This window comes from Pogona vitticeps, chromosome 4 (assembly GCF_051106095.1).
Source record: "Pogona vitticeps strain Pit_001003342236 chromosome 4, PviZW2.1, whole genome shotgun sequence".
Classification (NCBI taxonomy): domain Eukaryota; kingdom Metazoa; phylum Chordata; class Lepidosauria; order Squamata; family Agamidae; genus Pogona; species Pogona vitticeps.
Window position 1 is genome coordinate 133,755,155 of NC_135786.1, and position 16,862 is coordinate 133,772,016.

At 43.6% G+C, this 16,862-nt stretch overlaps 1 protein-coding gene across 4 annotated transcripts in view; it reads left to right on the top strand.

Annotated features, from left to right (window-relative positions):
• The window catches only part of CFAP61 (cilia and flagella associated protein 61), a 164,873-nt gene extending 155,172 nt beyond the window's left edge, over positions 1 to 9,701 (top strand). For all 4 annotated transcript variants that reach the window (XR_013544719.1, XM_078392555.1, XM_020790572.3 and 1 more), the window contains 2 exons: positions 4,804 to 4,894; positions 9,108 to 9,701. Coding sequence is in view for 3 of the 4 variants with exons in the window: in XM_078392555.1 (XP_078248681.1) it covers positions 4,804 to 4,894; positions 9,108 to 9,308 (292 nt within the window). In the remaining variant the exon portion in view is untranslated. The remainder of the gene's footprint in view (positions 1 to 4,803; positions 4,895 to 9,107) is intronic.
• The last annotated feature ends 7,161 nt before the right edge of the window (positions 9,702 to 16,862 follow it).

Below are 16,862 nucleotides of genomic sequence, written 5' to 3' on the forward strand. Positions count from 1 at the left end.
TTGCTTCCTCTAGCAAACTAACAAATGACTCCACCATCCTACTCAAGTCTTGATGTGAAAACCAGCTATGTTCTGTGACAGAAACCCCCTTACCACAAAGACCACCTATTCCTGTGGAGGTTTGCTTGTACTTGTTAGGTGTCAAGATCAGCCTCTGAGTCCCTGCTCTAGGTGATGTTCCAAAATGTTAATGAGACAAGCACAAGACACTGGTGATTTTGTATGGTAGTACCATGGCTATGGAATATTCTTTGGGCTGACATCAATCAGGCCCTCTCTTTCACCTGTTTTGGGTTAGAAGTACACAATATCCCTATTTCAGTGGGCTAAACTCAGTCTCTCAAATCCTCGAGACGGGCCTTAGCAGTCTTCTTATTCTACTCCCCATACCAGAAAAGGAGCCAGAGAACAACAGATCACTCTGATTTACAACAAAAATCACTTCTCCCTTGCTTCTTCCCTGGCATGGCAGCATTCTTGAAGGTCTGAAGAGCATTCAGTTCTTGAAGGCTTACTGATGCATGCTGGTTCAAACTAAATGAATAGAACTAGGGAGAATGGGAGCCCCAACGCATGTTTAAAATATACAACACGATCACACGTGAACTGATTTGTAAAGGAAGCAATTGAATGTATGTGAAATTGACACTTCATAAAAAAACTAGTCAGAATTAATGGCCTTTGAACACCCTTTATTTATAGCCAAATTCAATATGCCCAAATTGGACTATGGAACAACAGAGGCAATCTGCAAACAAGACTTCCCCACACTCACCTGTTGGCAGAGCAAACTGTCCCAGTTTGAAAATTTGTATACAGCATTACTTGAGCAAGTGTAGAAGAATTGTAACCCTGGAAATGTGAAATGTAATTATATTATGAAGGTTTGAACTTTGAACAGTAATGAACTGCTGGCAGAGGTTACTTTAGGACAGAGATGCAACCTTGAGAATAGAAAAAGAGAGAGAGAAATAACAGTTTAAACAGCAATATGCTAAATTAGAGGTTATTGCAGAGTTAAAAACAAAATCCTATCTAACCCCATGTTATCTGCGTGAATAGCAGAGGAGACCCATTAATTCTGTATGAGGTTTGCTTCTCGTGTGAAGAGCAATGTTAAACAAATGAGAGTCTCTACAGAAGTGGACATAGTGAGATTCTGCATTGAGTTTGCTAGCTTAGAACAAAATAATTAGCCTGTTACTGGCTACAAAAGTGAAGTCTATGAGATTTGTATTAGCCTTCTACTAGTGCAATCTTCAAGTTTGGCAAGGAAATATAAACAATAGATAAGGAAATATAAACAACCATGCTATGAAAGGGCTGGTAAAATGTAACCATTATACGGTACCAACCAGCAGTCAAGTAAGTCAGCTGATCCACAATAGAACCAAGAAGCTAGGGAGAGGAAAAAGATAATGACAACTGCAGAGGTAACACATAGAAATCATGGTTTTTCCTCCATAGATTGTAACTGGCAGATGGCTGGATGAGCATATAGACAATTTAGTATTTTTCCATGTGTGTGTTCAAATATGCTAAAAGGCTAAAAAAACCAACCCAACATACTTACACTTATACTAAGCTTTTTAAAGAGATATACTTTTTAAAGCTATAAGCTTTTGTATTTTTGGATTGAGATGAGATTTAAGTTCTTGTTTGTAACTTCTTTAGCTAAAAACATACAATTAAAATATATTTGTCTGACTTAGGTATTTGCCTACAACTTAAGTTCAGTCTTCATATACAGTGATGCCTCGCATAGCGAGGTTAATCCGTTCCGGATTAACCTTCGCTATAGCGAAACATCGCTGAACGGATCAAAAAAACCCCATTGGAATGCATTAAACATCGTTTAATGCGTTCCAAATGGGCCGAAAACTCACCGTTCAGCGATGCTTCCTATGGCCGGCAGCCATTTTCGCGCCCTCGTTAAGCAAGGGGAGGGCACGAAAACGCTGCGTGCGGCCATTTCGGGGCTTCCAGTGGCCATTTTGTCTGCCTAACGGCTGATCGTTGAGGCTTCGTTTTGCGAAGATCGGTAAGCGAAACGCTTGCCGATCTTCGCAAAGCGAGTTTCGCCCTATCTAAACAACGTTGAGCGATTGCATTAGTGATCCCAAACAAGGGATCGCTATGCGATTTCATCGTTGTACGGTGCGCTCGTTAAGCAAGGCACCACTGTATTTTAAGCATATATACCTACAGCTTCGTTCATCACTGTATTGTTTTTGAAGTAGCATTATTCTCATCCTTTGAAGAGAGATGGATCATGATTGAAAGCTGCATATTTGGCAAGCCAACCAAAATTATCAGATTTATTAATTACTGCTTTAAGTTCCTGGTGAACCAGGCAGGAGCAAGTAAATGATATATAGCTCGATCCCAGATTAACTTTGATATGATTGTCTTGATTATTTGATTCACACTGGTATTTAACCTTTTCAGGGGTAAATGTTGGCTATGACCAACCATAGACTCAAACTACCAAGGATGTTATCAAGTTCTGTAGTGCTCTGAAGATATTGTTTGAGGGTCATGCTTGACACATTTTTTTCACATACAGAGTGCTTGCTAGAACACAATTTGTTAATTGGGAGCTCTCTTACAGATTCAGACTGTCCTTAAGAGTTCCAATCTATGGCCTCTGAATTAGTCAAACTAACCACCATTAACCCTACTTTGTTTCCAACTGAGAACTGAAAATCAATGTTACATTCTGCCAGTGGTTAGGAAGCAATCAATGGTTGTTCATAACCATAGTTTGTCAGATGGTGAGGTCACAGCACACTATGGTTATCTTCGCCAAAAAGAAGAGAAATGGATCATGACATTCTGAAGTGTAAAGAAAGGCAAGAGAGACGAGTTCACAAAATTGCTCCCAAATACCAAATCATGTTTTAACAAGTAGTTCCATGGTTTGGAAGAGGGTTGGACATAGAGAGCTGATATCTGATAAAGGAGTAGAGAAGCCAAGCAGAAGAACACTATGATGGTCAAGTTGAAATATGACCAGATCAATAGCCAGAACGCTACCAAAGAGAAATGGAGCTGCTTTTGCAGAGCTATACCGTAAGAAATGACATTAATTTTAAGTTATAGCATGACTTTGTGTGCAGCATCTTGTTTCTTGTAAATGATGCCTGGAAGGTCCATTCTGCACATGATTCACTGTGCATGAAATGGGAAGTCCACTAACAACTTACACAAGTGTAAATCCTCATAATTGCATACTAGAGGTCACCATGGCAAACATGGAGAGCTGTAAGCACAGAGACCTTACGTTCCATCCTTACAGGATACTGATGTTATGTCTTTATTATTTGCAGGCACATAAGGGGAGCTGGACATGTCATGCTTCAGTTTAGCCCTTTCTACTCCCAATGCCATGTACAAACAGAAGGGCTGCAAAGGAGCTATAACCATATTCAGCAAAAAAAATGTACACTGACTTTCTGAGAATCTAATTTGAGCTCAGTAAAATAACCAGAAAAGGATGTGATTTTTGTCCATCCCGTGTTTCTGAGTATGAAGTTTCTATTGTCCATCAAACTGAAACTGTGGCACAATTAGCAAAAATAGTATTGTGTGGGTCCTAGTCCTCAGAGTACAAACTAGTATCAGTCTGCAATTAAAGTTAGTCTTATGTAAATGTCTGCAGAATGGCTTACACAAAAGGGCGGAAATAAGCATGGAAGCCTAAGCCTTGCTCCTCCCCCATTATATCTAGGGCATATACATCCCATAAATTACAAAATATTGAACAACAAAGAGAATCTAATAAGGCTGATTCACATGACTAACTCTGCCTTCCCCCATCCCCGCTATGTCCAACCACCATACTTGCCACATTTATTGTCTACAAATCCTCTAAATCATTTCCCTTGAACAAAATCTAAATTTTTGCATTCTCCTTTCTTATGTCACAAAGTTTCAGTGGTGTCTTAAAATTACAGCTTTTAGTTCTGGTGTATGATCCAGACAACTCATTTGTCATAAGATTATCTGGGAAACATTGTCCAGTCATAAATAAAAAGGGCTGTGAAAACTAGTAGCAGTACCTTCATCAGTAACTCAGCTGTCCTTTACCTTACAGTAACTAGTTGTATATTAAGTGGTTGCTGAATGTATGTTTAGTACATCTGATTACATGTTGTTTTTAGAATGGATTTAATTTTTTTTTCTCCTGGTCTGCCCTCAAAGGCCTGGGTGACTTGCATAAATATTTATTTACACAGAACATAGGTTTCCATACATCCTGTTCTTTATTGTAAGAGAATATAAACGCTGAGGATTTCCTTGTAAGACAAATTCAATTTAGCTTCAATGCACTAGTGCAAGGAACATATTGCAACACTGTTGTGGCCTGTTTTTCTGGCCTTTATTAATCCAGAAACCTTAATGATGAACAACACTTGTGTCATTGTCTACACAAATGTAATTTGTTTATGCAGGAGTTCAGTTAATCCTGCCATCTGCTTTTCTCAAATGAGGACAGATAATGGAGACACAGTTCCTCACAGGTCTTCAGGCTTTTAAATTCTGATAAAATCAGGATTCTTCACTGGCTCTTGCCACAGCTCTGAATTAAGCCACTTTAAATGTAATTACTGAAGCTGGCTGTACATCAGGAACATCCATTAAAAGAATTGATTGACCATGTTGTTATGGGAGGCATTTTATGAACAAACTATCCTGATGGGTCCAGAACTGTAATTTATAAAAGCAAAAAAGCAGGTAAACACTTTATTAGTGGCTAATGAGAAGCTCACTAGGTAACGAAGTTTCCTCTTTTTTAACCAGCTACTTGAAGGAACCTTGGGCCTTGGCCATCTATCATGATCGCTTTATCGATCTACAGAAGGAACTGCGCCAGATCCTAGTGTCTGCCCAGGTAAAAAAGGGGCTGCCAAATGTTACTGGTCATTGTAGATTTTTGCTTTAATCTTCCAGTTTTTCTTCTTTCTGTTTGTACTTTGTCCAGCTCTAAGGGTCCAGAGCATTAATGGTAAACACTGAGACGGATATTATATTTATTTTACACCGGCTTTTTGGACTGCTGTTGCCTCCAGTACTCATGCTTTAATTTTTGTACATAGAACTTGGAAATACAACCTTTCTGAGCTACAACTAGCAGAATCCCATGGCTGGAGCTTCTGGGAGCTATAGTCCAAAAATTAATGGCCAAAATGTTTTTATGTGAGGTTTGGAAGTAAATTGTCCCAAGTTAAGAAATCACCATGTGCATTATAGGTTGCACACGGAGTCACAAAACTCAGAGTCTGATAGATACAGTGATTCCATAACAAAGAGCAATTCACCTCCTGAAGTTATGCCTTTCGTGTTAATGCTGATGTTTCCAAGTGCTACCCATCACTAATATACAATACAGTTATGAGGCATGAGTAGCCCTGCAGATGTGACAGGACTGCAGCTCTCATCATCTCTAAGTAGAGGTTGTTCTGGATAGGACTGATTAAAGTTGCAGTCTATCTGGAGGGATACTTGTTTCCCACACATGCTTCAAATTTCTGCCTACATTTACTCAAGTAACTATCTAAGAATATAAAAGGAATCCTTCTGGATTAAACTAAAGGCCTGGCCACTATAATACTTCCAGGAAGCTTGTAACAAGACATGAAACTAGGACACATTTCCCATGAGGTTTCTCAGGAAAAATATCTAAAGTAAATAAAAGAGAAATCAGAAGAAAAGATGTTTTTCTACATTCTGGTTCTTTATGAGACCAAAGGTCAGTGAGATTCATATTTCCAGCCCTCTTTGTGTGGCTTTGCAGTATTTCCTCCCCTTAAATGATTTGTGGAGTATGGAGGGAGGGTGTAAAGAAAGTGACAGAAGCAGCAGTAAGAAGCATGGGAGTTTGAAAATGTCACCTTTTTGGACTACAATTTCCAGAATGCTTCAGCCAGTGTGGCTACATGCCTTCCAGAGGTTCCTTAGAGCTAATGGGGGCTTCTGGAGTCAGTGGAATGCTGGTAAATCTGCTCCAGGTTTTGGTTAGAAGGCATCTGTCCTATTTTCAGTAGAGAGTTTGGCACCTTAGATAGCTCCTCCGGCCTTGGACTAAAACCGAAGGCAGATTCACTGCCACACTGACATCAAAGCCACCGACTTAGCTGTTACATTAAGTTAATCCACCTGCTAAGCTACAGCCCCCTACCTACCACATAATTGCTGTTTTTTAGGTACAGAGACAGAATTATACTCATTTATCTCTTGGTGCTAAGCTAGTGGTCATCTCCGTAATTTTTTTTACATTTTTGTTTGTTAATTTGCCCTGAATCTACTGGCATTCAACTTCCTTTGATGAACCGACTGCTTCTCTCTCTCTACTTTCTCAACATCATGCAACATTTTATAAACCTTCCCTTAATTGCCCTCCCCTGCCAGCCATAATTAAAGAGCCCCAGATGTAATCTTTCCTTGCAGAGAATTTGCTCCTTCTTCTAGATGGTTCTGGTTGTTCTTTTCATCATCATTTTCAGCCCCTTCCTTTGGCGCAACTAGAACTATACATTTAATTAAATGTATATAAGCTGTTTTCATTGAAAAATGTTTATCTAAGGTGATGGGAGATAGATCTCTTTGGGACATTTGGATTATTCAGTCTAATTCACATGTGCAAGTCCTTCCTTGAAATCATCAAGGAATTATTTCACACCAGCCGTACAGGCTACGAAAGAGACACTCAAGGGCTTAATGAAGGAGTAGTGAGAGTTAACAAGCAAAGCAGAAGTGCCAAGGCCATGGGGAAAAGAAAAGTTAACGAGAAACTGAATTTTCAGAAGAGCCTTAATGGAGGAGATGGATGGCTTAATGGATGGAGAAAGAAAAGCTTCTGTATGAGAAGTATGGCAAGATACTTGTGGGATGGGTATGTCCCCACTATTCACACTTGCAATATGAATGCTACCCTGCCTCATTAATGAATGGAATCAAGTAGCCTTTGCACTTAACAGAATTTGTGAAGGCAGACTAAAGTTCTTGCATATATAATGCATGAGAAGTCACTGCATGTAGATCAGGCCTTCTGTAACTGGCTTTTCAGTTACCTCCACACTTACCTAATTCTTTCGTCTAGCTTATTCTTAATTTTGATTTCCTAAAGTTTCTTGTGAGGCATGCGGCACAAAATCAGAGGCTGCAGTATTTTAGCTACCAAAAGACCAAACTACCTATTTTAATTCCTTTCTTTAAATCCTGCATAACCTTTGTGCTCAATGCTAGTGATAGCTCAGCACGTTATCTTCTATTAAATATGTCTGAATCTCCAACTAATGTTACTCTCTATTTAAATCCTTAAGTTTACTTGCAGTTTATAAATGCAGTAAGCTTATTTTGTTCATTTCCAGTCTTATAAACCAAAATCCTATTGGGAGTTTCCTCCAAGTTGAGTGAAATCACGTAAATTGTGAAGCAAATTGCAGCTAAGTAATGAGGTGTCAGTGGCATGCCTGGTTGTGTACTAATCATGCCACTAGGCATGTGACCTAGCATGCAATCCCAGGACCTTGTTTATTAGTTGCAATTTATTACTGCAGTTTAACACTATTTCACCTACTCCAGAGTAAAATCCCCATAGTTTTACAATGGCCATAACATTGTAAAACTATGCGGTATGGTTGTCATAGTTATATACTCACATAAATAACTATCCATCCTTGTTTTAAGATAGCATCAAAATAATTAGGCAGCAATAGTCTTGTAGCCTCTGAGTTAAAGAGAATAAGCATTATACTGGAGTACCGTTTTGTAAAAACATGATATCAGTGTAAAATCTCATGTGACATTTAGCACTCCTGTTGTTCCCAGCCTGCCATCCCCATGTTAATTGATCAGCATCTGTGGTAAAAGCATATGGTTTCATATGATAACCTCTTGCAAAAGTACCACATCTCTTTGAATCAGGTCTAAAGGACCTGATACGAAGATGCTGCTTGGGGTCATATTCTGCTCTGTGAGTAATTTCAGAGAAACAACCCCATTCTGCTGTGCATAGTCTGTGCACTAGTCTAGCATGAACCTGAGGGCTTAGCGGGCATCTCCAGACAGAATACTGTGTCCTAGTTTAGTCTAGCAGATTTAAGATTTTAGTGGCAAACACGGCAGAACCAGCCAGCTGCCCAACATAAGGTGACTGAGCAGTGACAGGGGCCCCTTTGGATCAAACCCTTCCCTCCCCATAGTTAATCACTTGCCTGGATGTCTTACAACATTTGTAAAATACATGGCTGAAAACACATTTTAAAAAAAAGAAACCTGAGATATGATCCTGCAGAAGAAAGAACTCCAAACAGAGCTGAGTTGCTGTGGTGTTGTTAACACTGAAAAAGGAAAATAATGTTGGCTTTAGCACTACTGATTTAAAGATATTTTACAAACTAATATAAAAATAGGTCAAGCAATTAAAATTTACTGGAGAAGAGAACAAAGAAAATGGCAGGAGGAAACAAAGGGAAAGACATTTACTTCGTAATCTGGCCTAAGTTTTGTTTGAGAAATGACTCTTCCGAAAAAGTTTCCCCTTTCCACTATTGTTAAAGGCTCTGTGCAATACCTTTTCTGCTTCTCTTTGTACTGGACTTCCTTAAACTTTGCTAGTAAATGTGCTCTGCCAATGCAAACCCCATTGACATTAGGAGAGCAGGTATTAGTACAGCATTTGGAGGATCAGCCTCCCTGCCTTCCAGGGAATGTGGTGAGCAGCTGCCTTGCTGTGTTAGCTGTCAGGGCCTTGGGGATCAGAGAAGGTGAAAGGGAGGCTTAACAGATAGCCTCTGGCTAAAGACACAAAGCAATAAATCCCAGTTTGACTTTTGCCTTAGACCGGAATCCTCTTTCTGCTGCAGCATTTTACCTACAGCATGGGCTAGATATATTTATATGAGGGTTACTCTAAAATCCTTTGTGCATTAATTTTATTGAAATTTCCAGAGAAGTAGTTGTGTTTGTCTCAGCATGCTAGCATGTTCCCATTTAATATTGCCAACTTATTTTTATTGAAGTCGCAGATGATGGGGTGCTTTCCTTTTCTCACTTCTCTCTCTCTCTCTCTCTCTCTCTTTTCGGTTGTTTGTTGCTGACAGGAAGAAGATGTTCCTCCAATGCAAGAAATTGTTCGCCAAGTAGTGGAGGGAGAACTTACTTTACACGAGAGACCAAAAAGCTACCTCAAAAGGGCCTTCAAGCAAACTGTCTACAAAGACCTGCTGGAGAAAAGCATTCTCAATTATCTGAGCTATAACAATTATCACCTGCCAATGTTTGCCTGGCCAGGAATAGTTTAGGTAGAGCTCACTAAATAAATATGAATCTTTTTTCCTCCTTGAAAACTAGACCAGAGTCTAAATTATTAATTGCTGGTGGTATGTCATTTAGTTCCTTTTTAAAAAATGGCAGTCCAATGAATGACGAAATCTGTCTTATTTAAATACCCCAGCAGGTGGAGCATAATACTGACTTTGTAATTCAGCAAGACAGATTTGAAAGCCATGCAGCTACACAAATGCAGAGAACAATTCTTACTGAGCACTAAGTGTTCTAAAAAGTGACTGCTAAAGATGCACTTGTAAAATGGTGGTGTAAACTTTAGTTATTTGATCTGACACCTTCAAAGTTCTGATCTGAGACTTTTATTTCAATTCTGGTGACTAAGTTACTATTAAAGCAATTCCATTTCATTGCCCTGCTTCAGCTTCTTACTTCTGCTGTCTTTAAACCATGTGGCCGCCTGGGCTCCTCTGTGCTGCAGACTCCCTCCCAAGCAGAACCTGACAGATGGCTGGTGAGATTTGCATATTGCATTTTAGCTTTTTAATTGTTCATTCCAAATGCGAACTTTGTATCTTTCTGTCTTCCTGGACAGAAGGTACATTGTAGTGGGAGGGAGGTCAATTCTCTAATGTGCTGGCTAGTGACCCAGCAGCTGCGGGGTTAACTCCCTTTCCAGAGGCATCTCAGCAACTCATTGACCAACTGCAGCTTGGTCTGTTTGCTACGGGCTCAACCAATAAGAAAATAAAATCACTCAGGGCGGGAAAGTAAAGCAAATAAAGTAAGTGGGTGAATGAAATTGTGGCAATTTCCATTCATTCCAAGTGAGGTATGGTTATGTACACAGTAATGACACAAGATTTACCAAGAGCACAAAAGTGCCACCATAAACTAAAAGCTTTTCAATAACTGTTTTACATCGTAAAGATTCCTACATTACATTGGTTACATTAAAAGAAGATGGCAGAGGTGGAAATGGGGTAGGAGCCACAAGCCCAAGAGTAGCAGTAAAGGCATTTCCCCATCTCCCACTCCCATTTTCTTTACCCTTCTGTTCTGCCAAGGAAGACTAGTCTGTACATGTCTACTTAGAAATAAATTTTGCTGACTCTAACAGGGCTTGCTCCAAGATGCAGGGTTGTGGGGCACAGGTATAAGGTTGTAGCCTTAATGCTTTTTGAATTGCTTTCAGTAAACTGTACTGGTTCTCCTACATGTGCATTTATTATGCAAGAAGACTAAGTGAAAATTGAAAAGAAAGATACAGTATATAAAAGCCCAACCTTTTTATATTGCTATGATCAGCAAGGCTTTGAGTAAAACAGAAAGCTTTTTTGAATACAGATCTTTATTTTATTTTATTTTTTTAAAAAGACAAGAGGTTATGTGCCCACATTTTTATTTAAATGTGTGTGCTGTAACATAACTACAGTCTGACTCCAGGATTAGCTGGAGGGTACATGGTTTCAATGTGTTCTGTGTCTTCTGCAAAGGTGCTGTGAAGTTCTGGGTTAATAGCAAACCAAGCTATAAATATTGCCAGCATTTCAGACTGGAATAGATAAATGGCAGTGATCACAGTCCATCACATTATTGGGTGTGCTTAAACCACATAAATCATTGGGCTTATTTGCACCTAATTCTTGCTCAATGGTGGCCACTGTCTCTAGAACACATACAGTTCAAGCTATAGTTCACTTAACACAGATATCTAGGTTTAATCTGATGCAGTTGGATTAAGGTCAGTTCTAAATACATTAAATACATCTAAATACATCTACGTGGAAACAGTTCCATCAAGGATTTCTATATTTTTCTCAAGTTTAAATTCTTCAGACAAATTGGATTGCATACAGGGTCACAAATCAAATGTGTAGAAAATGTCCATACTGATGGAAAACCTTTTTCTGTCCCTGCACCCACTTCTGTGGCTTATTTTCCCTGTATGTTTATATGCTGTTGGTCAGTATGCATGATAAACAGCTATCTCCATTATAATTCAGAGCAGTCTTGCAAAATATGTTGACATAACACCATCGTGTCCCTCCAGATGTTGGACTCTAAATCTCGTGAGCCCCAACCCACATGGGTAATAGGAATGATGGAAACTGTAAGTCAGCAGTATCTGGGGTGTGTGTGCATGCATGCCATCAAATCAATTCTTACTTAGGGTGACCTGTAAGTAATTTGCATCTATGTCATGAAATCTCTCTTGTTCACCTTTCCCTCCAAACATGTTTTGTCCATGGAATCTTAACCCACCTCATCCCCACATGAAATGAAAGCTTAAGTTCATTTGACATTGACTCAGATCCAGCCTGTTTTAATCTCTCTTCTTCCCTTTTCACCTTTTGTGGAGTCTGCTAATCAAAGTGCAGAACGTGTAGAGTACTCTGATGAACAACTGGCTGGAACAACTGGCCACCAGTAGGAGGTATAGGCAAAACTTCTTACAAGAAATGGTTCAGATTTCTAGCTCACACCATTCTACTCTACTGCCTGGTTTTCTGTGCACTCAGAGGATGCTTGGAGAGTTGAATTTGCTATTAGAATATACCAGTGGAACCTGTAGCAAAATTTTGCAGTGTGGAGTTGCTTCTGTTCAGTGTTCTAGTCAGCAAGCTACACAGCAGGATGCACTGTTTCATTCAGCTTTCTGGGTGGGGTGGGGGATTTTTCTACATTTGTTTAAACAACTGTCAGCATTCTATGACCACTGAGCACACTCAGGCTTCATCACTGTTTTGGTTTCTCTCCACATTCTTGCATTGTGTGTTTTTTTTCCTTACTCTAAAAAACCTTTTTAAAAAACCTCTGCAAACTTGGGTTGGGTTCCCACACCCACTACCTTTCTCTCTGGAGTCTATGGTTCCATATTGGCTACATAAGAATCCTCATTTATCTCTGCATTTTAGTAATAGATTAAGTTATTCTGCTGCTGCAGCAAGGTTGTGAACCAAAGGCTCTATAGAAACTGCTGTATGTGACTGGTCAAGCCCAAGAGTGACTCAGAGTCAGTGAGTGTGTTGGTTGGCTGGGTTGGACTATTTATTCTACACCGCAATCCTAATAACATTTCCTTGCAAAAAGTGAACTCAGACAGTAGATCTGGAATATCAACGAAGGGCAGCACATTGGGATTTATTATTTAATTTTTCCTCTCAAAGTGACACCTGTTCGTGGGTGACATAAGCTATCTGGCCTTGGGTATTGTGTGCAGTGACCTGGGCAGGAGGGCCTCAGGCAGGAAAGACAGCCCAAGTTTCCTCCACCACCTTGGCTTAAAAGCAGTGCCACGGTCCTTGTGGAGGAGAGTGCAACCTAAGCATGATAGTTCCTAGCTGTGAACAGGAGCCAGAACAGGAGCCACCTCTCTGGCTGCTGAGCAGCTTGCTGTTCTTGCTGTTCTTAGCACAACCAGCAAGGGTGAATCCAGCAGAGCCTGTGCCAGCCTAGAGTAAAATCCAGGTATAATCTCTAGCAAATTCCGACGGTCCCGACCTGTTTTCCAGGAGACAGTTACCTCAGCAAAACAGAAGAGAAAATGTTCTACCTTCCCCTGATCCAGGGTGATGATAATGTCTGCTCCTGAGACCAGGCCCTGGCAAGGGAAGTTGTTTTTTTTTTTAAACAAGACGATTCAATCCATAGCCGGGGGTGTCTGGACCCTTCACTAACCGTCCTCCTCCTCCTCCTCTTCTTCTTCTCCTGCTCTGTGCAGCTAATAAGGAAGGCACAGGCGAGGATGTAAGTCATGTGTATCAATATTCAGACGTCCGCGTGTGCCAGAAAAGGGGGGGGGGAGGAGTAGGGCAGAGTCGCCAGTGGGCCCGCTCATGAGTGCGAAGCTGTTGATTGTTCTAGTTGAGAGAAGAGATGATAAGGTTGGGATAAAGTGTGCCTTGCCGGTTGAGCGAGGCGGAGGCGGCCTAAGCAGCTGTATGCTAATAGGGGCGAAGCGACGGCCTCCCTCATTAAGCGGCAGGGCAGGCCGGGAAGGCACACATCGCTGAGCAAATACACTCGGGCTGGACAAATGAAACACGCGCGCCCTCGACGACGCCCCACACGCCGCACGCACACGCGGCCCGGGCGCCGAGGACAAAGGCCCCCGCGGAGGAGAGGGGCGCCTGGAGGCGGCGGGGCGGGATGGCGGGGGCGGCAGGTGACGCCTCACCTCCAGCGGGGCCCTGCCCTGCTCAGCCCACGCCTGCCCGGGCCGCCCTTCAGGTTGGCTGGCGTGTCCGTCTCCAAGGTCTGGCAAAGGGGGTGCGTGGGTGCGGGGATTAACTGACTAAGTTAGGGAGTCGGCTTTTCCTTGGGCCATGGGCGCCCCCGAGCCTGCGTTTGTGAAAAGGATGGGGCAGTCAAGAGCGGAGGCCTTGAGGAAAAGGCGGACCGTGCAGAAAGTCGCGTCGGAATGTGTGGCTCAGTCCTGTTAAGGCGAGTCCTGACCTTCCACTGCCGCTGGGGTGATACATTTTCTCTTCAGACACCTCCTTCCCCCCCCCCCCCCCCGCTTGACTGAGAAACCGGTAACTTCTATAAGATAGTTTTATTTTTCAAGTTGGTTCTAGAAATGAATGTCCACGAGCATCAAACGGCCGTCCAGAGAAAGGCCTACAAATGCAAAATTAAAAAAAAAACAAAGCCCTTCCCACGGACACGCTTCTTCACTGGGACCCAGGTCTGCCCGTGTACCGAGTACGCGGAGCGGGGAAGGGAGAGAAAGAGCTTGAAAACAACGAGCAAGAGTACTTGGTCCTCCTTTCCTGCTCCGTGGCTTTTGTTTTTTCTTGTTTTCACTCTTCCATGCCCCCCCCTCATTCTTTTGTGTGTAATTATTTAAACGGGAGATCCATGGCAGCTTTATGCTAATACAGTAGAACAAAGCGGGGTGCGGGCGGGAACGGGGGGGGGGACCGCGCAGCCTGGAAGGTGAATAGAGGCAGAAGCCGGGCGCCCGGGGGCGGGGGCGGGGGCGGAGGGCGTTCGCGTGTCTCTCGCGTGTCCCTCGGGCAGACACAACAATCGCTAATTCCTGCGAGCACAAAGGCCTCTCTCCCGAGGCCCTGCTCGGCCCGGGTCAACCACCACCGAGCAAGGCGCCCATTGTTTCCGCCGCGCAGGCAACAAGAGCGGCGGTCCCAAAGCCCAGAAAGGAGCGCGCCTGGCGGGGAAGGGGGGGTCGAAGCGGGAGGGAGGAGGATAAGGGGTGGAGGAGGAAGACGAGGAAGGCCTCCCGGATCAAGGAGGAGAGGGGAGCGGGTCGCCAACTCGACCAAGTCTCTTTCGCGTAGGCCGCGGCTGGTGGGGTTTTCAGCGGGTCCACCCCGGGCGCCTAGGCTCTTTTCCCACCCCAGACATGCAGAGCACAAGTCGCTTCACACCTTCGGGATTCCTGTGTTTTCTTAAGTGTAGTCTAAGAATGTGAAGCGGGATCGCTCTCTTTTAAAACCAAGCGTCTGCGCTAACTCTTCAGGTGGCTGCGATCAGGGGCCCTGTGGGCTCCTCCTTGGCCCAGCCCGAGGCGCTGCTCTCGGCGGGAGGCCGTTCACGCGCTGCGGCCCTTCCCGACGTGAACGGCTTTTTAAACCTAAGGAACAAGCGTCGGACTGACGCGGATCGTTTTGACCCTTGGCTCTCCCAGCCTCCGGTTTGCGTTATAAGGAAACCCTCCCTGAGCCCAATTTGTAGGTAACCCAGCAGAGACAACAGTTGTTTTATGTGCATCCCGCTTTTCTTTCCGGGAGCTCCGGATTTCAGCCTTGAACTCAAGTGTTGAGTCCACTTCTTAACTCCGCTCTTGAGTGGAGGCGGTGCAGACCTCTGAGGTTTCCAAACATTACGTGCGGAGAAGCGTGTCTGAACAGGGCATTCGTCCTCTTTCGAAACTATATTCTCGGCTAAGATGGGTTCCAAACTGAGGGGAAAGGAACCTCTTTTCCCCAAAAACTGGATCCGGGCAAGCAGTTAACGCCAGTGGCATCTCGGTCTCTGTCGTGTGTGCCCTTCCCCGCACGAACGATGCCTTGCCTTTTACGCCAGGAGGGGCCTTACCCTCTGAGCAAACATCTAACTAAGCAAGCGCCTTCCCCCCCGGGGTGGTGGTGAAAAGTTAAGTCCTGAAAATTCTTCATGGGGAGTAATAAACAAAAAGAGTTAAAATTGAATGACAGAAACCACGGTAAACCATCTTCACAGGCTCTGATCTGAGCCTGTATTCCCTCCCCCCCTCTCCCCCCCCTCCGTCATTAGCTGAAGATTTGAAGTAAGGGCCAGGATACTGAAAAAGGAATGGAGCGTCCCTTTGACAGCTGCCTCATTCAATCGCCTTCGAGCCTTTCACGTTTTTGTGAATGTCAGGGGGAGGAAGAGCATTTTGTGGTGCGAATGTTCCTCGGCTGATGGGTACCTGCCACGGCCAGGAACATGGACTAGAGAAATTGTGTGGGGAGCAGACCCAGGAGGTAGACTGCGAAGAACGTAAAAAAAGGGGGGGGGATCGGCGCAGTAGGCTTAGAACCTCTTGGGGGGTTGAAAGTATTCTGCAGCCGTCTGAAGGTTTAATCGCGTGCCCTTCCATCTGCTTATTGGGCTTCCCAGGGAACCATTCCTCGGCGGGCCTGGAGAGCTCCTTCTAGGGAGACATGGCGCGGGACTGCTTAGTTACAGTATAACTTTATCACCTTTCAAAAATAGAAGTCCTCTGCCTTGGTGCCGGCGCTGTTCCTCACCCGTCCCCCGCCTTTGGGCCAGAACAATGGGAGGCAAGAGCAGCGCTACTGGCCCTCCCCCTAGCTGTGCCCTGGCCTAGAATATTGCCCCGCGATCCTTGCTCGGATGGCTGCCCAAGTGAAACGGCCAGGGCACCACTTCCCAGTGATCTTATACGCGCTGAAAAACCTTTTAAAGGGTCTCTGCTGTGATTGCAGCCGTGACTCTCTTTAAGAACCGCTTTCGTTCTTACGTGAAAGCCCTTCTTGGGTAGGGGCTAGGGAGTCGAACAGATCCGTGTTTCTAGAAGAGAGATTTGACCCTCACAATTAGGACCAATTAGACTTAACTGTGAAGGGGAGAAAAATCTTGTCTATGCCCCGCCCCATAAAGTCTGTGGGGGGGGGAGGAGTTACGTCAGGGATGAAAGAAAAGGCGTCTTCCTGGCACGTCAATGATTCTTTATGCCCAAAGGTACCCTTTCTCTGTGTGTCTCTGTGTCTTCCTGCTTTAGGGATCGGTAGCGTCGAACGTTCCCAGTGTGGTGTAGCCGGATAGAGCGAGGGACTAGGACTGTTGGAGAACAGGGTTTGAATCCCGACTTGGCCATAGAAGCTCACTGGGGGAGTGGAATTGGTCAGACCGCTCTTTAATGGTCTCAGTTATCTTGACAGCCCCGTCAAGATCGCTATAAGTTGGTTCCGACTTGAGGGGACAGAAAACACACACGAAACGAGCCAATAAAGTTCGGGGACTTTCCCAGATGAATCTAGTCTGCGTTTTCCGAAAGGAAACTACAAAGCGAACAACGAAACCAGCGAATAGTTTGACTCAAATTAATTGCGGCCACA